The sequence below is a fragment of the Brachyhypopomus gauderio genome, chromosome 14 (assembly GCF_052324685.1).
Source record: "Brachyhypopomus gauderio isolate BG-103 chromosome 14, BGAUD_0.2, whole genome shotgun sequence".
NCBI lineage: Eukaryota > Metazoa > Chordata > Actinopteri > Gymnotiformes > Hypopomidae > Brachyhypopomus > Brachyhypopomus gauderio.
In genome coordinates this window covers 7416831-7442266 of record NC_135224.1, presented here as the reverse complement: position 1 = coordinate 7442266, position 25436 = coordinate 7416831, and the positions used below count along the sequence as shown (strand labels likewise).

The 25436-nt window shown below is 40.9% G+C and overlaps 2 protein-coding genes across 5 annotated transcripts in view; both read left to right on the top strand.

Annotated features, from left to right (window-relative positions):
• nwd2 (NACHT and WD repeat domain containing 2) overlaps positions 1-6997 on the top strand; it is a 42119-nt gene extending 35122 nt beyond the window's left edge. For all 3 annotated transcript variants that reach the window (XM_076973188.1, XM_076973189.1, XM_076973190.1), the window contains one exon: positions 1219-6997. In XM_076973188.1, the coding sequence (XP_076829303.1) occupies positions 1219-5124 (3906 nt within the window). In that variant the 3' untranslated portion in view covers positions 5125-6997. The remainder of the gene's footprint in view (positions 1-1218) is intronic.
• A 3261-nt stretch (positions 6998-10258) lies between these two features.
• Positions 10259-23374, top strand: LOC143475287 (uncharacterized). Of its 2 annotated transcripts, none has more exons than XM_076973079.1 (3): positions 10259-10565; positions 15761-15813; positions 20205-23374. In XM_076973079.1, exons 2-3 carry the CDS (start codon positions 15782-15784, stop codon positions 20935-20937), a joined length of 765 nt encoding a protein of 254 aa, XP_076829194.1. In that variant the 5' UTR covers positions 10259-10565; positions 15761-15781; the 3' UTR covers positions 20938-23374. The 2 variants fall into 2 exon arrangements, with proteins under 2 accessions (XP_076829194.1, XP_076829195.1); XM_076973080.1 differs by lacking the exon at positions 10259-10565 and adding an exon at positions 11676-11778.
• The last annotated feature ends 2062 nt before the right edge of the window (positions 23375-25436 follow it).

The window sequence follows — 25436 nt, the reverse complement described above, 5'->3', positions numbered from 1 at the left end:
TGGTGGGTGTTCATTTTCTGTTTGTGTTCGATGTTGTAGGTCAAAGCAGGCCATGGTGATAGGTTGATATAGTGGGGCGAATTACAAAGCTGGAAATGTTGACACATCCTGTTGCCCATAGCAGCCCATCACAGACCTCAGCCACTGTTAGCTTAAGGATGACGAGTCTTGGGACTAACCCTCTTGTGTGCTCTTTCTCTCACTCTCTCTCTCTCTCTCTCTCTCTCTCTCTGTCTTATATTTACAGACAACCCCCTATGACACATGTATTATGTAACTTTACCTTGTATTTCAATTTTTATATGGATACATATAGTATTATGCAATGATTTTGCCACACAACCTTAGGCTTCAGTCTACATCATCATGGCATTTTATGCAAATCTGTAGGGACAAGGGATCACACCGAACACATTAATCATGGCTTCCATGCATTGGCAAATAAAGCTGTTTTAAAAGTTTAACAGCCAAATATGGAGCATTGCCCAACAATCACAATATTGTATGTTGTCCATGAATACCCACACATACATATGACATATTATGACATATATCTCACATGGGTATAATGCACGCACACGTACATTCATATGTGATAACATACACACAACAATAGATGCCTCTCCGCTAACACACACACTTTTAAATGGTCATTCTTTTACCCAGAAAAAATGAAAGATTCCTAGTTCATACCAACTGCACTTATGAATACAAATGTGCAGAGAATTATGAGGTAGGGTGGAATAATGTGAAAAACCATTGTCAATTTGAGGAAACACATCTAATGTTTCTGCTAATGTTAGGCAGTTTCTGCTGTTTATTAGCTTCATTAGACCTGATTATTATGTTTATTTTCCTCTTCACCAGCTTACCTGTCTCCACCTGACTCATCAATAATAGTTTAAACAGGATCAAATATATAATAGAAGGTTTGAAGTCAAGTTTTGTTTGCCACAGTTTGCTTTTACGCACATAGCTTGAGGTCACAAGGATTTCACACCTGACTGAATTGTGTCATTATAACAACAGGATACAAGGTCCTGTTTAACGACTCAGCAATCCAGAGCTGTTGATTCTAATTCGGTTTTAGATGCATAACTGATTTAAGAGGGAACTCAACTGTCAAGAATGACAGGGCACATTCATGATAAATGACCTCACATTATCAAGGTAACCAGTAATTATCCATCAAATAATTATTCTACTTTGTTCTTCCAGGCTTACGCGTGGCTACAAAAAGAAATGGGTCCAGAAACAGATCCTGTTGTCATTGTTCGCTTCATCGGCTCCTCTGACCTCTCTACAGACCTCCACAATCTGCTCCAAAGTATCTGTGAACAGATTGCCATCAACTATCGCTGCTTGATCCACTTCCTACCGAACAAAATCCAGGAGATGAGGGAGCTGCTGGTCAACCTTCTGGGGGAGTCGTCCTTCCATCGACCCCTGGTCATCATCCTGGATTCTTTGGAACAGCTTTCAGATGCAGACGAGGCTCGTAAGCTGTGGTGGTTGCCTGTCCACCTTCCTCGTACTGTCCGCATTGTGGTGTCCACTCTGCCCAACAAGCACGGGATACTGCAGAAGTTACGTTGCCTGATACACGATGAGGACTGCTATGTAGAACTAACACAAAGGGATCGCAAGGCATGCAGTCAGATACTCAAACAGCAGCTTCTGAGTGTCAAACGAAAAGTAACCTCAGGCCAACAGATATACGTAAATGAAGCTCTGGCTAAATGTACACTACCCATGTTTGTCAACCTTATCTATCGGGAGGTAGTACACTGGCGGTCTCACAAAGATGTAGATGACAAGTCCCTTTGCTCAACAGTGCACGAGAGCATAGAACATCTGTTTTTTTCGGTTGAGAACAAACTTGGTTCTCGCTTCGTCTTCCGTGCACTGGGCTACGTTACAATGTCCCGTGCCGGGTTGACAGAGGTGGAACTGGAAGACATATTGTCTTTAGACAACAGTGTACTGGGAGACATTATGGTCAGTTCAAATCTAAAGAGCCCACTGAGAATCTCTTATGATCTCATCGCCCAGCTAAAAGAGGAGCTGGAGGGATACTTGGTGAAGCGACAGGTGCGTAATGTAACCCTCATGGTGTGGGCGAATCGGCATCTGCATCTCATAGCACAGAAATTGTACCTCAGCAATGAAGAGGATGTGCATCAGATGCACAGCCTTTTAGCTGAGTACTTCCTTGGGGTGTGGGCAGGTGGTAGAAAGAAAATTTTCCACTGCGACAACAATCACTTTGCCTCATTAAACATCTCTCAGCATCGCAACCCTCACCACCAACAGAGCCTTCATGGGCATGATAAAGCCTCTGCTGACAAGCACTCTTATGACCGACAGACTCCTGAACAACCCTGGGTGTTCCAGTGCAATCTACTTGAGCCAGACATCTTCTTTGTCAATCACAGAAAAATGACCGAATTGCTGTACCATTTGACGAGGAGCGAGCGGACAGATGACCTCATGTATGGCGTCATTATGAACTTCAGTTGGTTGTATACCATGATAAAGATTGGGCAGTTTGACAAGGCACTGACTGATATTGACATGGCTTACAGCTACTCGCAGGAAAAGGAGATCAAGTTTCTTGCTGGCACACTTAGAAGTATAAAGGCTAAGGTGACCAAGAACCCTGCTTCACTGTCTGCCGAGCTTCAACAGCGACTTCTTCCTGTGGTCACGTCCCTTCCTAAACTTAGGCATCTCTTACTGGAGTGTGATAAGGATGGTCCCAAGTACTGCTCTATCGTGCCGCTTCATTCGTCCATGGATGTCACTTACAGTCCTGAGAGACTCCCGCTATGCTCGAGCTGCATGCAGATCGTAGAGATTCTACCCACACTAGCCCCCAATATCGTGATTGTAGCTCTCGAAGATGGCTCTGTAAGTACATGGGATGTTGAAAGCAGACAGTTGCTGAGACAGATAGACACAGCAAGGTCAGTCGTTCTTGGTGTTAGACTCACGACCGACGAGAAATACCTTGTGGTGGCCACCACAAAAAACACGTTGCTCATTTATGACAACCATAAATCCTGTTTGTTGTCAGAGGTGGATGTTAAGGGTTCAAAACAGTGTGGCATCACAGGAGGAGTAGCATTTATCAATGGATTTACCTTATCCACTCACCATGCTTTAGCTTGGCTAGAAGCCAGCAAGGATGTAAATGTGATTGACTTGCTCTATGGTTGGCCCCTGTACCAGTTCCATTGCTGGTATGAGGTAACCTGTGTTGAATGCTCCCCAGATGGAATGTATGCTTTCTGTGGGCAATACCTAAACACAACCACCGTATTCCATCTCGGAAGCGGCGATAAACTTGCCACAATGACTTCTGAATTTTCTGGTGGTTTTGTGAAGTCTATCCTGGTTCTTGACACAATTCATCAGATGGTGATGATAGACAATGAAGGTAGTCTTTCTGTTTGGAACACCAAAGACATCACCAATCCCAAGCTTATGGAGGACTATGACTGTCGAGGGGATGAGAATGAGGTAGTGGGGATAGAACTATCTGAGGATCAGAGATCTATCCTCATTTGCAAAGATAGAAGCATTGAAGTTCTTGATACCAAGCTCTGGAAGATGGTGGAGAAGTTCAAGGCCAAGCGTACTGAGAGATTTGTGGCTGCTGTGCTCTCTAAGAATGGCCAAAGTATTGTGGCGTCCATGGAAAACACCTCTTCAATATTTGTCTGGAGAAGAGACAGTGGGCAGTGCATGGCTAGTTTAATAGAGATATCAGGATCCATTGTCAAGTTGATCAAGTCAACCCATCATAACTTGCTTTTGTCTGTAGCCAGCAGTGGGGTTCTGTCAATTTGGGACATTGACATCATAACAGCAATGTCAAACATTGATAAAACAGGAAAACGGATCCAGAGTGTTCAGCTGTCTGGCAGAGAGGACTTTGTGTACACTGTGGATGGGTCAGAGGCCATTCATAAGTGGAACTTCGGCACAGGTTTCATTGAGATTGTGTTTAAACATGAAGGTCTTGTAGAGAACTGTGTTCTCACCACATCTGGTGACCTTATGGTGACATCTGATGACAAATGTAGCCAGTACATCTGGAACACAGCCACAGGTGAGAATATCTTTCGAATCAATGGCCAAAAGATATCCCAGCTTCTCATCACACATAATGACCAGTTTGTGGTTTCTCTCTGTGAACAAAATGCATCTCGAGTCTGGAGACTTGCTACTGGACATAAAGTGTGCAACATTCTGGTAACCCTCCAACATGCTCTCATTACTACAGCAAACACTTTCCTAGTTGGCACAACTAAAAACAAGCTGTTAGCTGTTAGCTTGTGGTCAGGCAGTGTATCCAAGAAGTTTATCTGTGACGATGGCATCACAATCATAAATTTTAAGCTAATTCCAGACAGTCCAGACTTTGTAGTCTTCATTACATCAACAGAGACTGTGTTTATATGGAGTGTATCTGATGAGTCTGTCTGTAGAAGGGTTCAGCTGCCAAGCAACTTCTTGAAGAACCTGGAAGACTTCCAAATCTCACCAAATGGAAAGCTGGGGATTGTGTCTAAAGGAGACGACAACATTAATGTTCTAGATCTGCACAGTGGCAAACTCCGCCTAGTTCATGCTGCAGGCATAATATGGAGGCAGAAGTTGTCACGGGATGGACGGTACCTGGTGTATATCTGTTTCCGAAGCTGCGATGAGGATGATGATGCAGGTGTGGTTTCTAGCTTGATTGTCATGCGACTTGCGGATGGCAAGAGTATCGGTACCTGTTCCCTCTACAAGACACCAACCTACTTGTGCCTGTCGCAGCGAGCACTTAACATCATCGTGGGCTTCGAGGATGGTAGCATTGGCACCTACACAGTCGTGGATCGGGTGGACGCAGCCCTCAAAATCAAGATTGCCACCTCAAACAGCCGGCAGATCGTTAATAACGCCTCACAGAAAGTACGACCCAAGTGTAGCACCAATGCCTTCAAGACCATTGCAGACTGCATTTGGAGAGAGTCCACTGAAGTCTTCTCCAGAGACAGCCCCATCAATGTATCTGACAGTGGGGAGCCAGAAACGACAACACCTACAAAAAAGAATGAAGTCCTGCAATGAGACCGACCTTTTTCAGGAATTAAGGAGGATGCGCATATATATGAGAATGGGTCCAGATTTGGATGCAGGTGATTCTTGTTTACAGCAACCTTGTGATTTAGTTGCACAAATCAGTACTCTGGATATCACACAGTTATTACTGGCCAGTTACTATGAAGCTGCAGTCATATTCAGTCAATTCACTTTGTTATTCCTTGTCTATTAGAACGATCTGTTGTATTATGTTTATGAAAAACTCATTTTTTTCTGTTTTCTCCATTTTATCAAGATATAAATATACACCTGACAAACATCTATACGTATTTGTACCATTAACTCGTTTCCTGCTGTATTTGCTTTCAGTTCTTCTTAATTTCTGTGTCCTAATGAATTATACGAGTAGTGAAACTTGTGTGCGTTGTGTTTATTTTGGCTGCTGTGATTTCTGCAGCTCTTTAACAATGTTTTGCTTAATGCAATCAAAGAGAGTGCCTGGATTTTAAGATTTTTTTTTCCTAAATACTTAAGATTTAAAAATGCAGGGAATTTGTAAAACATAACTATCTTGACACAAATATTCATCAGTACAACAAACCTATTATTGGAAACAAAGAATAATGAATTTGATTCATTCCAAATTTCTGATCATCACATAAGAATTAATTCAGGAAACAGTATTATAGAGGTTGTTTATTTTATGTTATTGCATTTGTTGTATTAAATTGAGAATAAAGATGAAATGGAAATGATCACAAGCTAGCAATGTTGCATATTGATAGTTGGATTAAAGTATTGCTGAGTATTTAACATGTGGGCATTGTGTAGCATCTCACCAGGAGTATCTGCGCCTTAAAAAGTGGTGTCATAAGTTATGCCAAGTTTAGTTTGTAGCTGTTTATGTCTTTAGTGAGGTAAAGTGGGAATGTGTAATAGTTGAAAAAGAACACAACATATTTTCATGTTAGAGATGACTTGCATAGAAAACTATAAATGATTAAAAATGTTATATAAATGTTACAAAAAAAAAGGTTGTGACAAGCCAATTATAGGGGTTGCACTTTATTTTTGAATAGTTCTTTGCCATGGTTGACTTATCTCAAGTGTAGATGATGACATAAATATTCATCTTCAAAATGCTGGTTTAGTGTGACCTGTGAAGATTTGCATTTTGTCTTCAATTATGAGTATATTCTGGCATGCACATCAAAAAGATCAGTCATGGCGCTTCTGTCTCCTCTACTACTCCAAGGGCTATTCCAACTAATTGTATGTTTATCTCTGGAATCGTTTATCTCTGAGAAATATGCCCATTTACAACCAATGAACTGTAGCGTTATTCAGGTTTGACACTCTTCAGCCCTCAAAGTGCAAATTTTCAGAACTTAGAGATATTATAGTGTACTTTGCCAAAGTTCCTTGTTGTGTTTTTCCTCTATGAATCATTTGTGTTATTATTTGATACTTAATTGAGTGCCATCGTTTATGGCTTAACCGTACCTCCCAGTGTGACAATAATAGATGAAATGTATTACCTTTGCTAACAAGTTTGAGACAAAGTCCATATTGTATAGGAATGCCAGTTTTAGAGTATATCTGAATGTTATTTTGAGAGCAGAACACGACATTGTATGTGATGTGACTTGAATAACTTTTAATTGCTAAATGTTTGCAAAACATAGTTGGCATACTGGTAATGAATGTGTTTATTGTATTCTTTGTATAGTCAGGACTGAAATCCCTGTTTAGAGATTTATATATTTTCATAAATGTTGTACCTAGATTTTGTTACAAAGTTGTTTTAAAAAACTATGTCTGAAGCAATATGAACTAGTGTGTATGCGTTGTTTGTATGAATCATTCTAATGTAATAAAAGGTTCTCTTTTTGCCTCTACACTAAGTTGTTTTGTTCCTCTCCGTTTATTTAGCCTATATAAATATCTAAACATGTGCATTGGTTAATAATTTACACTGATGGACAGTTTAAGTAACTACATGTTTAATTTTAATGTGTCATAAAATCATGCTTCATCATTCTAGATTCCCAATATAGCGCAAACGAAATTTTTGATGCAACATGATTTGATAGCAATATAATTGTTTACTTCCCAGTGCAATGAATAGCTGACAAGCATGTTAATATTTCCAAAACAGTGGCAGGTGCCACATTATGTCAATATCATATCTTACCTAGCACCTGGATTCCCTGACAGTGCCCACGTACACACAAACACACACACACACAAACACACACACTATTAAAGTAAACAAGTCACTCTGTCAGCATATAGTCTCCATGGTAACTGTGTGTGGCCCAGGAAGACCCTCCTACCATTAGGATAACAAGCAACAAGTATCTCAGATCACAGGGTGTGTGGGGGAGCATCTAAACGTTTGGTAAATAACTATGATTTACATTGCCATTTACAGTTATTTTATTACCCTTAATCTCTATATTTACTGTTATTTCTATTTTAATTCTACACATTACTGTGGCAGATTGGAATGCTAGACCACCTTGATTATTTTCAAGTGAATCCATATCTAATGAAAATCCAATGCTGATTCAATTGAATGCTAATGTGTATGAGACAAAAGGTTTGTGTAAAAGGCTAAGAGATTAGGCCATTCTCAAAATGTCAATAAGACTAAACATACAGTTTCTGTCAAGGAAAGACACAGCAAAATACCATTCTTCTCAGGCAAAAGAGACATAGGTCCTTCAAAATAGTTATTTTCATAATATTTAACAACCTGTAATCATTTTATGATTCATAGTTTTTTTAAAACTACAACTATCATATGTAAATTACTCCATGTCTGATTTGTCACCTGTAAAACAGTGTAAAAACGTACATTACATAATCTACTATCCATACTGTTAAACTTATTTGCAGTTTCAACTATCGAGTGAATGAATGTATCTCAAACGTAAGCAGAAGCCAATAAATCATGGACCTTTAGCACCCATTGCTGCTGTAGACAATAGTGCCATCTGACCGTGCATTTGAACACTGAGGTTGGTCTAGGTGTGGTTTGTTTACCTGTGGGGTTAAATTAGCCAGCCTGGCTTTAGGTTGAGGAAGAGCATACTCAGTATAAACCCGAGGCATTTAGCTATTTTTGGTTACGTGTGTATTACAATAGACTTCTCACCACAATTCACTCTGTCACTGTGTCACTGAGTTAAAGTCACTGTTTGATTTGCTTTTTAGTGTTACAACAAACTCTAACATTATGTCTCCATATTTTCTCAGGCAGACTCTTACCGAATCATATCGCTGAACTAAATGCAGGTTTATCCAGAAATGGGTTGACAGCAGACACACACAGTTGCATGCTTACCAAATGGTAGTCAGTCTACCAGTCCAGCATGCTCTGTTGTTGTTTTTCAACTCTGTCCCTGCCGAGTCCTTGCTCATCATCCTTGAGAATCACACGGATCGTATTCCTGTGGAGACCATCTCAGATGTCACGGATGAGCTACCAGAAAGGCCAGAGAAACTCTTCAGTGTCTTGTAGCACCTTTTCACCACTGCTGTTATTGTCCAAAAGTCTTATCTTCACACTGGATATCATCTTAGTAGATATCTGTGTTCAGTATTGAGATACAAATGTATAAACTGTCTCTAAGAGCGCAGTTGTTATTTTTCATAAAACATAAACTGTAACTTGAGAGTTAAAGGCAGGATGTGACAGTTTGTTTAAGCGCATACATTACCTCTCATTTTGCTTTTGAGTACTTCTGTGATACTGTACTTTTTGATGGGAGGCAATTGGGAGTAAAATCATTCTTAGCTACAAAGAGTTCGACTGTTTGATACTGATAGCATTAGCCTAAGGGTGACATCACTGGGAGCTTGGCATATCATTTTCCTTTTACCTTCATCCAAGAATTCATACACACACCGCAATGACCTACATAAGACATCGTCTACTGCATTAAAAAGGCTGTAAAAATGTTTTTTGTCAAAATACTTTGATACAAATGCAAAACTAGCCCACCAGAGCTACACATTGTGAAACATAGTTCGATGAGGTTTTGTGGGATTCAGTTGTTCATGACATGTATGAACCCAACCACCTCTAAGCTGCTTCAACTGCATATTTACATAAACACTTTTTAAAACTTTTCAAAAAGTTCTCCTATTTTTCCTTTTTTTTACCTACAGTGGCTAACTTTTAAATTTGTATAGTGATTACATTTTCATTTCTATAGATTTAAATATTTTTATTAATATAAAAACCCTAATCATACAGTTTAGTCTAACTACTTTGGCTACTTACATTTACATTTTGATCACCATGAACTAGTGCAGATTTAGCAACTGTGCAATAATAATACATTTTCAGAGAACTCAATACTGAGAATAATTTACCTGAATGCCCAGAATAATAGAATATGCCCCCCTAGGCAAGCATATTATTAATGTGTTGCTGTGGAGTACATGGTTAAAGGTCAAAGCACTGGAATAAGAAAGTCAAAGTCACTTTGGTACATATCTCTCTACCCTTAAATGTCTCACTAGTGATGAAGAGAAGAATAGTGCATGTTTTGCATTTATTTATTGATTTATTTATGAATGAATTAATCTCATATTGAATCTAACACTAGTCATGAAGAGAAGCATAGTAAATGACAGTTTTGCATTTATTTATTGACTTATTTATGAATGAATCTAATATTGCCTTAAATTGCCCTAATTAGAGGATAGTTATCCGACCTCTATGAAGTAGAGGTAGGCAGGCTATGCAGGAACGCATGAGGTACACAAGATAATTATTTGATAAATGCTGTGAATTCTACTGTTAATGTGAATTCCGATTTTAAAATTTTAATATCCACTTTAATGTAGAGGTGACTAGGAGATGAAAAAGGTCTACTTATAATACGTCTAGAATGAATTAAGTATAACATATTTTAAGTTAGTCTGCTAAGTAATGAAAAGCAATGACTTTATAAGGATTAGAATTAAATATATTTGTGTGGCATATGTGAGATCCGTTCTGAATCAGTAATACGTAGTGACTAGGAGAGCAGTGTATACCTATGTTATTGCTAGAGAATTATTCCTGAACCGGTCGTTGCACTACTTATATAACGTGTGTGAAGCGTCTGATCCCGCGTGACATGGGCCGTCACTGGTGTGTGAACGTCTTCAGGCCCGAGGTTCTGTACAGGACTCACATGTGCAATTCAAATAGACGTGAAGGAGACATGGGCGTCTGGAGTCACGGGGGACAGTCCCTGCTCAAAGGGAGCGACTCAAGGAGAAAACAAACGAAATCAGAGGCGAAAAACTGTACAAAGTAACTGCGATGTTCGTTGCTCGAAAGGGAAGCGTTTGGACTTGTCTGTTTTGCTCGGAAGACTCCAGATTTAAGAATTAAATGAATACTGTGGTTATCCGTGAAATTACAGCACCTCCGGCAAACACCTGCCACACCTTCACAAATCCAACAGGTAAATGTTTCGTGTCCGCCTCAGCATTAAAACTTGAGTCTTCCTCGTATTGACAGTTTGAGGATTGGAATAAAAAGTCGTGTACTTCTCGCCTTCTGCATTTAACGTATTTACTTACTGTACTGTATCAGCGGCCAGTTTCAACAGAAGCCTGTTTTATTCTCGGCGTTTCTTATTCGACGAGTACGTTTCTCCTAACCGGTGGTTTACGACATTAGTCTCTCACAGGTGTGAGTGAGCTCGGTTCTAGTGGCATTTTGCTGCCGGTCCAATTATGCTACAGGGGTTTGTTAAAAAAGGAGGGAGGTTATTATTGAGCCTAAGTGTTGCGAGTTTGACGAAAGTTTTCGAGTACTAGGTTCATTTAGTGCGAACAGCTGGAGGGACACTTGCCGGTGTGTGGAACAAACTTAAGTTTTGAGTCTAAAGCTTTACTACCTCCTGCTTCTTAAATGTAGTTTAAATGTATTTGAATATTGTGTAATAGCAAAGGGGCAGTCACATATTCTATATGTAATATGGAAGTGATATAATATAAGCTTACATGGAGGCCTATTGTGTTGGCCTACGGTTGTTAAGTATTTTAACGATGAAACTTGAAGTAATTGTGGTAAAGGCTACGACTAGGTTCTCTTTTAAATGTAATTCAAGAGAGTTTAACATTTAATAATGTTTCTGGTAGCTACATGATGGCTGAATCTGTCTGTATGTTGGTAGCTTGAGCAGGTAAATGACGTTTGCCTGGATGTTTACCGTTGGCGATATTGTTTACAGACGCATAGAAGGTGTGTACACCGGTGTGCTAAGAAGGACAGGTCACATACTGTTAATGGAGGTGGATTCTTGTATTCAATTTAAGCACTATTGTTGTGCCTGTTTGTATGAACTTCAGTGTTTCACAGGCATCTGAATGAGGATATGCCCGCTGATGTATATTACAATAACAACAACAATAATAACAACCATTAATATTAGTATATATTTTTTATAATAATGATGAACACACTCTTTAATGACAATAATATATTTGTCTGTGGACAGTATGTAGCTTTAATTATTTAAAAAAAAAAAACCCTGAAACTGGTTTTGATTCATATGGGTTGTTTGGGAAATAAACAAAACAGCATCCTGGTGTATGACATCATATCCACGCATAACGTCTAAAAACGTCTGTGTTGCTCCTCCCAGTCTTCCTGAGTCATAACTGAACCCGGTTAGTTCCTGCTCTGACATATCACAACCCATGTTCCTTTCATGTTTACACATTTTCTTTGTGGAACATAATGGCATGTCTTTATATGCATGTCTTTCAATTGTGCTAACAAGCTGCAACCGGTATGCAAAGACAAATGCAAACGCAGGTGTGAAGGTGCCTCTGATGTAGTTAGAATGGACTATTCCATGTCTCAGTGTTGGAGGCAACCAGTAAATACAGACATTGGACTCATCCTGAATACTGACATAATTTACCATTACATCAACAGCCTTGTTTAATCATAGTAGTCCATGTCTTGTTTAGTTTCAGGTTCAGATAAATGTAGAAATTTGATTAAGGCACACTGAGTGATTGGCTAAATCACACAATCACCAAGAAGTTAAAGCTAAAAAAAAAACAAACTGGGTCAAGGTTCTCTTCTTATATTAAGTCTGTAGTTATTTAAAGTAGAAATGAGACATCAAATCATTTCAGATCAATGAGACATTATTCCCAAACATAGACTAAGAGGAGTTCATCCACAGTTCATCCATAAAATATACAGTACATGCTGTTACTATCTCATAACATGTTCAACCATTACTTCCTGGTGTTTCATAGACAGCGATCCCTGTTATATATAATTTATCGTGACACGCACAGGAAGCATTGCTTATGAACGTCTTTTGTTTTGTGTGTTTAGTAGCCAATTAGGTGATGGGACATTCTCCAGGGGGCTTTTTCTGTATCCCTTGGTCACCATGAAACATGGATATAGCAATGAACTCCACGGAAACCCACCGACCCTATATGTCTCATGCACCTGCATAATACGCGAGGTTTACACTGGTCAACAAATGTCCTGAAGCTCCACACCATCCTCAGTTCTGACTGATACTAACAGACAGGCTGAGGAAAGACACACACACACACACACACACACACACAGAGGTAGACAGGGACTAACAGAACAACAGACAGGAAGAGGGAAGTGTTGGTCCCAGTTTGTCCAGTGTTCTGATTCGCCCATGTAAATCCGACGTCCCCGTTTTAACGTGCATTAACACACACTTGACACACACTATTAACTCTGACATGGACTTTAAGGCCATGTCAGATCTGGCGCTAGCCCACCAGGGTCACCCCCTTCAATCTGATGTTCTTTCTTCACTGACTGTTCAGTCACAAATGCACACGTGAATCATGGCACTGTTAACACTGAAGCAGCCCTTACGAGCCTTCAGTGCAGTGGCCAGACTGAGGTCGATTAAGATCATTTCACACCTGGTACACCACGTTCTGTCCTTACAACTCTACATGCTGCAAAATAGATTTATGTAACGCCAGTAACGCATTAAGTGGAATTCAATTAATTCCTATTCAGAATTTAAAGTGAATGGAAATTCTGTGAAGGCTTATTGAATAGTTCATATTGATTTTTGGAGTTATGGATGGTGGTAAGTCGTATCACATTTAGGCTTGGCGTTTATTTTGATGAATTATTAAATTGTAAATTGTAAAAAAAAAAACAACATTGCATAACTCATCTAAATGTGGTTTATACAGTGACCATGTGTTTTTATAAGAAACCCAACGAAAGTGAAATTCTTTAACAAATGGTACAATGAATTTCCATGTAGCATTTGACAAGCTTGGGTTCCCAATTTCTTTTCAACATACCATCACCTGGACAGCTGCTTGAAGTTACTGTGTGAATGCATTAGTGCATGACTGTCATTAGGATAACCACTGCAGTTCACTCAAATGGCACTGCGCAACCTTTGACCCTCCTCCTCTGTTAGAATCACCTCTAACTGGGGAATCAGTCAACCTCCTTTGGCTTGCTAATTCCAAAACCAAAGGAAATCACAGTAGAATGCCTATGGCATCTTTATGGCATGTATGTGTTTGGGTGTGTGTGTGTGTGTGTGTGTTTGGGTGTGCAACAGGCTGGACAAGTGGAGCCATTCATGTAGGAAATACTTAAGCATTAAGCATTCTTAAATATGTTAGCAGGTATGCTTCCATATCCCATGTGAAATTGTGTGTGAGAGACTGAAATGTACACAGTAGGAGAATATGGCCTAAGGTAAAACCCCTATAGCCCTATGGCAGGCTAAGCATTTGTTACTTTCACTGAGCCGATTAGAATCCAGAGCTGGGGGCCATGCCTTCTTCAGAGATGAGAAATGACCCCTCCCTGTTCATTCCAATAGAGGAATAGCTGCTTGTGCTAAAGGCGCCGTATTTCAGCCGACCGCACTTTGAGCTGGAAATCTTGAGTAATATCTCCTTCACCTCTTGCCGTTCTCGAAAGACGGAGCATTTCGATTTCCTTTGGGCTTCTGAAGATAGTGTGAAATCCCTGATCATTTACTATGTGATCTCCTAATCTATCTTAATCTCTTGGTTATATTAGAAGACAAGTCATTCTGTTGGTATTTGATGGCTTTCTGAAAGCCTTCATTGGTTGTATTACTTATAATCTTGACTGAGTCATAGATAATGTCTAATAAAATATGACCAAAGGTAATGATAAAATGATAATGCAATATTTATAACACATCTTCCAGTAGACCTTAGCATAACCTGCTAGTGGAGGTTATCTCACTTTCAACCCTTTCTTCTGCGTCTCAGATAAGGAGCAGTGCCCTGAAGACATCATGACATCGAGGCCAAAAAATTTGCCTTTGGCAAAAGAGACAAACAAACAAAAAAAAAGTGTCTGTGTCCATATCATAATACGACTTTATGTTGTTTTGTATTCTTAAATCGTGTGTGATGTCGGCTATCCTCTCTAGTTTGTCCTGTTATAATCAGCAGAATTTCGTGTGAAGGAGTTGTAATTGAGAAAGGTGTGATGTGCCGCATTGCTGCAGCATGTAAGCAGGCCATTCTACCGTGTGTTTGTTGTTCCACACCCCGCACACTCTCCCTTTGTTTTCTCCTTCCATTCACACCCTTCAGCCTCCTTTCTGTCTAAATTCCGAGCTCTCTAATTGGTTTACCCCTCACAAAGAATGCCTGTGTCACATTCTCAAGTGTTTGAAAAGCACACCCGGCTCAGGTAGAGAGGAAGCCACCGGACGCCCTGCGTGGTTTCACGGCTGGCGAGGCGGGTGTGGAGACCGCTGGGAGCAGGTGAGGAAGCCCCCAGTCGCTGCAGTGATCCTGCTGTGAGGACCGGCAGGGATGGGGTCTGCTGCCACGGGGGTCTGGAGTGAAGTCATCATTCAGCCGTGGCTACACTAGGCCTGACACTCCCAATCGTCTTTGGAAAGAAAATGCAGCATCTTTATTTAATTTTTTTGTATTTGGTTGCTTTAGTTCATAATATATTTTTGTTAGTCAGGTAGCGTGAATGTAAAAATAAGGAATATAATCTGTTAGCTGGAGTCTTCTCTTGTTCTCCCTGTGTTCGTCGGGAAGGAGCGCCCTGTTAGGAGGGACTAAGACCAGCCGTGTCTGTGCTTTTCCAGACTCTTCCATCAATTATTTACCAGTGAAGAAGGAATGGCTAAGCCTGCAGGCAGAGAAAAGGTCCTCATGCAAAAACCATGTATTGATACAGCCACGTATTAGACCAGATGTGGTAGGCAGGAGGTGACCATGCAGACGGACTCGTCTCCCTCTGCTTGAGAGATCTGAGCCGTGACCTGTCCCTGACACTTTCGTATGTCAGAGCCATACGTCAAATCGATATGGAGCAGAGGCACCGCGGGCCACGTCTGATGGAAGACTAGCCCATGCTTTCCCCAGGAGTCTGAGGGTAGTGTTATGGAAAGGTTAGATGTAGAGGGTGGAGGCCATCTTGGGTTCTGGCTCAAAGCAATTGTGGATTGTGTGGCTGTCTCAGGGCTCCGATTTTGGCAGTCTGTGCGCTTATGCAACATTTCCCACAAAACCTAAATACTCTTACTACATGCAAGATATTTGTCTCTCTTTTTTTGCCTTGATTGATGTGGGCACTAAATAGATAACCCTTTTTGTCCCTTCTCAGCTCCTCTACCCAGCTGTCCAGATGGGGTGCAAGTGCTGTAGGATGATACAAAGGTAAGAGGGAGGACCCACAAACAGAATTACTGATAGCCAGTTCAGGCAAGTAACAAAGCCTCTCTATATCCTGCTGGAGTTGGTAAATGTCAGGCCTGTCAGAGAGCCGGATGTAGGGTGAAAAAAAAAAAAAAGATTTTGAAAAGTTGATGTTACTATAAATGTGCTTGCTGTGAGGTACACTTAAAGGATCAGAATAGCCCGCTAAATCATTGTGTTTATTTGTCCTGTTACATTTGTTTTGCCACGTGCATTCAGGATTTAATATTGTAGCAAATGAGACTTTATAGCCTATACATTTGAATGTTGTAGATTTCACATTAAAGCTAATGTTGTTTTAGCAAATATAATAATAATAGTTAAACAATACTAAAAACGTTACAAACGTAATACTATAGACACCAACCATCTGTACTCAAAAGCTTTGAATTACCAAGCAGCCATTCCACTCTGTCAGAGTGCTTTCTAAATTAAATGTGTATATGTAAAGACACCTGTGTACTGACTTACACTTAAAAGGGCAACTCTTTCTTAGTGTAGTAATGGACAGAACTTGCTTTCTCATCCTGGTGCATATGAAGTCTGTAGTGTGGAGGGTTATGCACATTTTGTGGAAAGTATCCATAATGCAGTGGACACACACACACACACACACACACACACACACACACACACACACACACACACACACACACAAACACACATGCCGCCTAATTGCTCAGGGTGTCATATTTCTGGGCTTAGCCTGAGCTGGTAGAATCGGCTGGCTCGTATGCAAATACCACACAAACGTTTGAGCGTGTTGAGCAAACACACTGCGCATGTGCACACACGTACACAGGAGCACTTGCACATTTTTATTCAGACCCGTTCGTCATTTGTATTAAATGCACCTTTGTCTTTCCAAATGCTGAATCAATATTTCATGCATAGGGTGGATATTAGAGGCTTGCTTTACAGCCGTACGGTATGTCGTCTGTATAGAGTCAGAGTCACGGCAGAGTCCTCTAATCTCTACACAGGGTTCACCCTAATGTGTTTTATACAGCATGCAGGAAAAACCATATACTTCAGGCTTTCCTGATGACAAAATCCATTTTCCTGTTCTCTTCAAAATGACTGAAAGGTTAGAACCTTTTAAAAGACATGGCTAATTTTCTGCACAACTGACAGGCAGTGTAAATCTGACAGCAAGAATACTGTTATTAGATTTGCTATCTGGCTTTTAAAGTGGAACCCCTCCTTTTTCCAATTGTTCCCTTGGTCGTAACACCTGGGTGGCCATCGGTGCCTGAAGCAAAAGTTAAAGTTTTGACATTTCTATTCTTGAGCTAAATGTTCTCAAGTCGCATACTGAGTTTGATACTGAAAGATACAGTTGTATCGATCTAGCACTTTTCAAACAAGGAATTCCATGTACAACAGGAATGAAATGGAATCTAAAGAAGCAAACAACACAAAAATTTAATTGACTAATAATATTTTAGGGGGGGGGGAAAGTGCAGGAGTTTTTAGAGATTAATTAAAGGTTAAAGCGAACAGAGGGGTTTTTACTCTCCTCTTGAATGTCCTCTTGTTTGTCAAACACACTCAGGTCACTAGGCAGTCCAATGCATAGGCTGTAGTAGGAAATACCTGCTTCATTTTGGTTCAGTTGGGTAGTGGGTATGGCTAGCATGTTAGCGTAGGTACGTCTGAAAGCTCTTGTGGGAGCCCACCTCACGGAGATACACCAATACACCAGGGCAAGACCATAGAGACATGTGAAGGTCAATCAATTCAACATCAATCCTAAAAGACACAGGTAGCCATCACAGTTCTCTGAGAACAGATGAAATAGGTGGAAATAGATGAAACTCGTTCTTGTGAATGTCAAAATGAGCAAACTAGAGGTGTAGTTTCAGAGCAAAGAGCACTTCAGTAGTTCGGACGATGTGGCGGTGTATATGTTCATGCTGTCAGCTACTGAAAGAATGTTATGGACCTTAGATATATTTCTGAGGATCAGGAAAGCTAGAGTCACTTTAGTAAGTGTTTCATGATTAATTGTCAAGAATGTTGACATAGTGCTTTTTGCTTCGCTATTGCTTAGGAGGTATGCCCATTGCTGGGCTATAATCTTTTGCAGTCCCTAATGGAAAGTATTTTACTACTAAAAAAAGTCAGCCAGTTCATCACTGTCATTTAATAAGTCCACTGGGACAGGGGATACGGGATTTATCAGCCTGTTGATTTTATTGTATTTATTGCTGTTGATGAGGCTTGAAAAGAAGACCATGCTAGTTATTTTAGTAAGGGTTTTGAGCACTTTTCAGTTTTTGTATAATAATAATAATAATAATAGTAATGTATTAGACTGTAATCACGATGTGCCTCCATTTTCATTACACTTTCCTGCAAAAATGAATTTTAAAATGGTGCCGTAATGCATTAATTTAGTCTAAAGGTGAAATTTTCAACTAAGCCATTACAGGAGCAATTTGAGAGAGGGGGAGGGAGAAAAGAGGTCTGTGCATGCTTTCATATAAGTAATAGAATAGCCCAGCCAGCCCACACAGGAGTCATCAGATATACAAAATCTGGTCAAATATGACCAACATTAGAGCTGTTTACCCTACTTTCAGTCACTTGACTTAACCAGAAATTTCCACTTGGCCCTCATCTACCCGTACAAACCTTCATATAAAAACATTCCATGCATGTCTTCTGAAGCCATTTTTAAAAAGCAGTACAATTCGATTTGACAGATAATGTATGTGTTTGATGCATTAATACATCAAATTAAAATACATTTTATATAGCCACTGCAAAGTGATATACACTCATCACCTGCAACATTAAAACCACCGACAGATTAAATGAATACATTTTTCATCTTGTTACAGTGGCACCCCATTAAGGGTTATACAAGTGTTACTGGAAAAACCCCCAAATTGTGATGGGTGGATGAGGGCATGTCCAGAATGACAGGTCATGTGGGGTGTTCCCAGATTGGTAGGTTACTGCCTACCAAACGTTCTGCAAGAAAGGACCATCACCACCCGATCATGGGCATTCAAGGCTCACTAATTCATGTGGGCAGCAAACACCAGCCTGTCTCACCTGATACCATAGACTAGTAAGAATTGCTGGCTAAAGTTAATACAAGCGATCCTGGAAAAGTGTCTGATGCTCTGAGCAATGTTCTGCTGGGAAATCTTATTGGAAATAAGGGAAATAAATATTGTTGCCGAGCAACTACACCCCTCCATGGCAACAGTTTTCCCTCATGGCAGTGACCTCTTTCAGCAGGATAATGCCCTCTGCCACACCGCAAAACTTGGGTTTAAGGTGTCGACTTGGCCGCCAAATTCCCCAGATCTCAATCCAATTGTCCTTTTGTGGGACGTGCTGGAAAAAAAAATAGTCCACTCCATGTTTTGATGGGTCAGATGGGGCAGCACGGGGGCGGACCTACATGATGTTGGGCAGGTGGTTACGTTATGGTTGGTCATATGGCAAGGACAAACAAGAATTTAGACAGACACACAAGCGTGAAGGAAAACGAAGGTGTGGATGCTTGAGTGAAGATCGAGAGTGACGCTGGATGAGATGGGACGTCTTTACCCATCAGCCCCTCTCTGTTGGGTGGCGGGGTAGTCTTTGTGGAGGGTGTGAAGGGCAGAAGGAACTCTGTAGGAAATGTCTGACAACACCATCCATAAATACACCAGCCCCCTGCTGACACACACAGACACAGCTGCGGTGGAAGGATTCTTCACTTCCTCCTCGTCTTCCTCATCTTTTAAGCTTTACGCTGTAAATGACCTGTTAACCAAGTAGGAAACAGGTCAGACATGGTTCATTCTTACTTGAGGTAAATAAACAAAGAGCTAAATAAATAGCTAAATAAACAAACAAACGAGAGGATTCTGAGAGGGCCAGGACAGTGTGAGCAGAGATCTATAAAATAGGGAAAAATAGAGCGAAAAGACTTGCGTATTCGGAGCGCTGCAGATCATATCTCAAAGGGTACTGGTGCGTCAGGGGATGTTTGCCTGCCTAATGCAAATTTAGAGTGCAGTCAAATCTACTGGCCTGACATATCAAGTTGTAAAAGTGGTTTCCAGCTTGTCTGCAGTAACAATGGTTAGTCAGGTGAGGCTCGTGTTTGTGTTGGCCTTTTCTCATTTTATTTTGCTAGTTTATTGGCTGCTGCATTGTAGGTGAGCTGCCTTGTAAATCACTTTCATGCCGTAAAGACCACAATTAATTTTTTTTTATTATTATTGAATTTGACATTTATGGTTTTCCCACTTGAACAACTGAAAAGTAAATTTGGTCATCATGCTTTATCAAGGCTGTCTGTGGTTTCTCTCTCACATGTTGAATCTCTCTTGTTTTTTTTATAGTTATATCTATGACCCCTCAGTGCCTGTAGATGCCCACAGCTATAAACAGGACCCATCCAGTAACTCCTTAGTACCTCCGTACCAATGTCACAGACTACCAGATGAGATAAACCACAAGAAACAAGGCTTCCACAACTTTGCTTACTCCAACAATCCGAGTCCCACTAAATCTGACATTGACAACAACCACATAAACCAACTCCATATTAACAGCCAGGGTCGATCCATCCCACCTCAGCCAGCAGGCAGTGACTCGGGCCTCTACATTCTGCAGCCCGAGGGTAGGCATGTACCTGTATCGGACATGCCCACTCTCCCCAGTGCCCCGCCCATATGCAGTCTGCAAATGTTGGGGACGGAACCCTGCAAGGGAACAGAGAGGTTCCGTGACTCCGGATTGGGCAACGGCGGAACGGTGGGCGGGAACAGCTCGGACAGCTGGTACACGCGCAAGGAGGAAGACGAAGACCGATGGCGGCAGGGACGAAGGGCGGCCGGCACGCCGGAGCACGTCGGAGACGCAGCCGACGAAGAGAGCGTGATCTCGGTGGACATCCACACCAGCAGCACCAGCCTGTCCTCGGCAGAGACCAAGCTGGCGGAGGACGACGGGGAGAGAGGAGATGCGGTGGAGGAGAGAGACGCCGAAGACGCCGTGAGCATCACTGAATCCATGGTGGCCGAAGCCATCGCCGCCCTAGAGGCGGCCACGGCTGGGGAGGAGGACGAGTGAAAGGAGAGCAGGACCAGAGGGACAGGAGAGGAGGACGAGGACGAAGGGGCGCAGGACCTCACCCTCATGGAAGACGCTCCCTCATGCTCTTACTTAAACGCTCAACAGCCAAAGCAGTACTTTGCATTGTGAAAGTCATCAAGAACGCTTTTCTGATGACCACAAAGAACAGCAGTTCACGTTGAAAGTGAATCCTCAGCTTGGCAGAATGGACTTCTCTTTGTTTACAGGGAAGAAATCGTTCCCTCAACAGACTACACATTCGGTTCAACCATTAAAGGTCATACTGTTTTATGAATGGAATGTATAGATTTATTATGTAGATGTATTTTGCCAAGACAATCAGTAGCATGGAGTATATTTTGAGAAGCTAAACTGGACTGTTACTTTGTGAACCTTTTCTGATCTGTTGACCCTTCATAATGGTTTATGTTCTTTTCCCTCTCAGGTTAAGAGTAGACCATTACCAGCTTTCTCCCCTGTAGCATAAAATGGTACTACAAGCTCGGGAGAGCACAGAGCCACACAAGCTCTTGAACCAACTGTTCACTACGGTGCACTTAGCTGTATTTGGGGGAGAAGGCTGAGCCTTTTCTGTAGTATGTGACAGTGGAGATGAGTGGTCGTAAGACAGGCGGGACTATGCAGATCAGAAGGGATTCCATTGGCCTTGCTTCCCAGGAAGTGACCGTTAGCGTATCAGCGAGTGGCTCCTGTGAAGTGCTCAGTAATGCTAAGGCTAAGGCCAAGGGACCCTTCAGCACAGGTGGACATTCCAGGTTCAGAAAGTAAAAGTCCTCACCAAAAGTTTGTTCAGGCTTCCTGGATTGTGTTGATTCCAATTAACCGATTCCAATTCTAATTAGATAATCCAGCTAAGCTATCTTGAGTAAAATCCTGGGAAGGCGTTTTACTTTCTGAACCTGTAATGTCCATCTCTGCACTTTAGAGGGTTTTTGTCTAGAAAAAAGTGCATTATCTGTTATGTTGGGTTCACTGTTTTGTAATGTTAATGGAGGCCCCATTCTGAATTGAGAATGTACTGCTTAGAAAAGGTTCTGTTTAGACCCATACATCTGAAGTCCCATGAAGACTGCTTGATTGATTTGGTAAAAGATGAGGTTATGCAGATGAGATATCACACGTCTCATCTGCATACCCCTGTTTACCCTAGGTTGCTTCATGCATTATGTATTTGGATTATATCGTGACAAGAGTTTAACCACTAGCATTTACACTAGGTAACCTCAAATCAGATTGAAAAATGCAAAACCACTTACCACCTGACAACCAACTTCAGATGACAGATTTGACATTTGCCCTTTGAGGTGATTCCTGAGTGGTCACGTGATGTGAGGTGAGGTGTTGGGGCTTTGATTTTCAAATAAGGCTTAGAGAGACAGATGTATTTACACCTGTGTAATATCTGACTAAATGCATTTCAGACCACCTCATAAGTTGTGTGCATTTACATATGAATTGTTTCGTGGATATTCCCCGTCAGGATATTATACCAATAATACCGATTTATGAAATGAGATAGTATAAACATGGGGAATTTCAGAAACTTTGGCCTTAGGAGCCACACTTGCCTATTTTCCTCTGTTCTTTGCAGAAAATGACTGACCCGTTTGAAACACGTTCCAGACCTCTTTAAAATGGGAGTGAGGGCTCAGGTTTGATCGCTTCCATGTTTTGAATGCCCGACTAAGAAAAGTACCAGCACTGTGCTCGTTTAGCATGTCTGATTCTACACAGAAGCTATAGCCTCACAACTACCTGGAACTGTACACAGAAGAGATTTACACCGACATTTCAATCTAAAATTTATAATTGTGAATTTGTACTACTAATTAATGTATTGTTATTTATGCAATTGATTTATTTGGGCCGATGACAGTACTTGACCTAAAATAACTTCGAATGCAAAACTAAGGTTATCTAACTGAGGCCTGGTGGGATTTCTGACTGCGTGTCACTAAATGAAGGTCTTCTGAATGTTGGGTCTCACTGGACATACACACCTTCTGCTTCCTCACATGAAGAAACTGCACATTTAAACACGTCAACACAGCAGGTAAATGTGATTTCACATTTTCAGCCATACTATTTTCATGTGCTACTTTTTTATGTTCAATGAAGAAAGATTATTGAGAAGCTTTCATTACTGAAACTGAGGACTATGTTTTATATAATGGCCAAAATGGACCTTTGTTATAAAATCTATATATGATGATTGTACAAATAGCCAGTTTCTTTAATGCTATTTACTGCCTTTCTGCATTTTAAACCAATGCACATGTTCTTTATGGGTGAAATTTGTGATTCCCCCCCCCCCCCCCATTATTACAATCTTGTCCATTTTCTTAATTTAATACATGGGTACATAGTGGTGAGAAGTGTCGCAGCAATGAGGAAAATAAACATTAAAACACGACACCCATGTTCATCAGGCTGGATATGTAATCTGTTGACATTACCATCAGTGGCCTCTCACATCTCACTGAAAGGAACTAGACAGAGCAGTTTGTGTTTGTATTGGCTTCATATGAAAAACACAGCAGTGTGTGTCTACAATGAGGGTCCTGTCACCTACTACCGCTCCTTACAAGAGAAGTTCTTGATCCTTTTCTTATGTTCAGCACAGACATTTTAATAAATTAAAATACTCACACACTACATATACACATCTGTGCTTGCTCAGAGTTAGTGGAAGGATCTTCCGCTAGCTGGTTGGAGAATCTCTTGCGGTCTTGACACATAGGTTGATGATTCACCTGTTTGTTAAGTACTTTAATGACCACTAACACCGTAGACAGTGCTCGTTATCCTTGTACTTTACATGTCTATGTTTATTTGCTCTTCTAGGTTTCAGGTTGAATTCTTGTTTACGTTTGGGCCTTCAATGCTGCTGGAAAGTTTGTGAACCACCCAAACAGTCATTTTTTTTCTATATAGAAAAAGTAATATGTCTCTCTCTCAAAAATAAATTTGGCACAGCATTTCTATGGGATTAAGGTTCAGACTTTGGCCCAATCCAGAGTGCAAATCTAAGTCATTCCTTGGTAGTTTTTCTAGAATGCTTTGGGTCGCTGTCTTGTTGCATAATACATTTCCGCTCTAGATTCAACTCCCTGACTGATGGCAGCAGGAGATTCTGGTCAAGAATTTTATAGACCTGGGAATTGAAGGTTCCCTGAATAATATGGAGTCGTCAGGCCCAGACCTTCACATTTCCACCAACATGCCTCACTATCGGGAGGAGGTACTTCTCTTTACATGCAGGGCTGATTTTTCTCCAAACATAGCACCTGTGACTGTGGACAAATAATCCAGTTTTGAAGTCCAGAGAATGGTTGTCCAAGTGCTCTCTAATAAAGATTAAACAGGCAACTTTGTTCTTTCTTGAACAGGTTTCCTTCTAGCAACTCTCATGTTTGCCATGTCTATTGATTTTTTTTGCCTGATTGTAGACGCATGTACATTTATCCCAGATGCTGCCAGAGAGCTCTGCAACTCTCTGGGGGTGATGTGTAGATCAGCCTTTACCTGAATTATTATTTTTCTGGTGCTTCTTGGTGTAAGTTTTGATGGTCGTCCATTTCTGAGCAGAGTTGCGCTAATGCGGAGTGCCCCATTTGTTCGTGATTTGTCTTACAGTGGATGGATGGAGCTGGAATCTTTTGGAGATGGTCTTGTTGCTTGTTACCACCTTTGTCCTGGTGTCCTCAGATGTCTAAATTCCTCTCAGCATTGTTCATCTGTATGCTTTACACTTTGGCAGTGATTTGGCTGGTTTTAATCAGTCCCTTTTAATCAGTGTGGCTCAAATCTTTTCCCAAGCATGTCTCATTTGATTGGTCAGCTTAATTGATTACTTGAGCACAACCGAGTCATTTACCTAATTGACTTTACCAGCTGTGGTTCATTTATTACTATTCAGTAAGCCAAAGTAGTACGCGATAAAGGGTAGTATATCCGAAAACATAGTATGCATTAAACAGTAAGCGAAAGGTACCCGAATGGCTTACTGAATCAGGAGCCATTTTGAAGATGTGATTGCAGCACACTATCCAATCCCATGATTCAACTACGATCATGTGGTGTCATATACCAAGGGTAAAATGGCAGACGTAGTATGCCCGAGGTAGTATGTATACTGCTCAGTCGCATACTGAAAGAATGAACTGCTTTAACGATTGAGCAGAACATACAGCCTTGAAATCTAGTGCGTATGCCATTTGGGATTGAGCCCATGTTTCATGTAGTCTGCTGGCGACTCGCACATTTCCCTCAAAACAAGTAAATGGAACTGATGATCATAAACCTGACATTTCATATACAAAACCTGGTGATAAAATGGGTGATAAAATGAGAATCACAGCAAAAAAAATGAAAAATATATAAACTACTCAAGGAATTCAAAGACTTTCAAGCAGCACTGCATGTTTATTTGCTATACTAGGTATTGACAGCGTTTCCTGTAGTTTAGTAGTTTG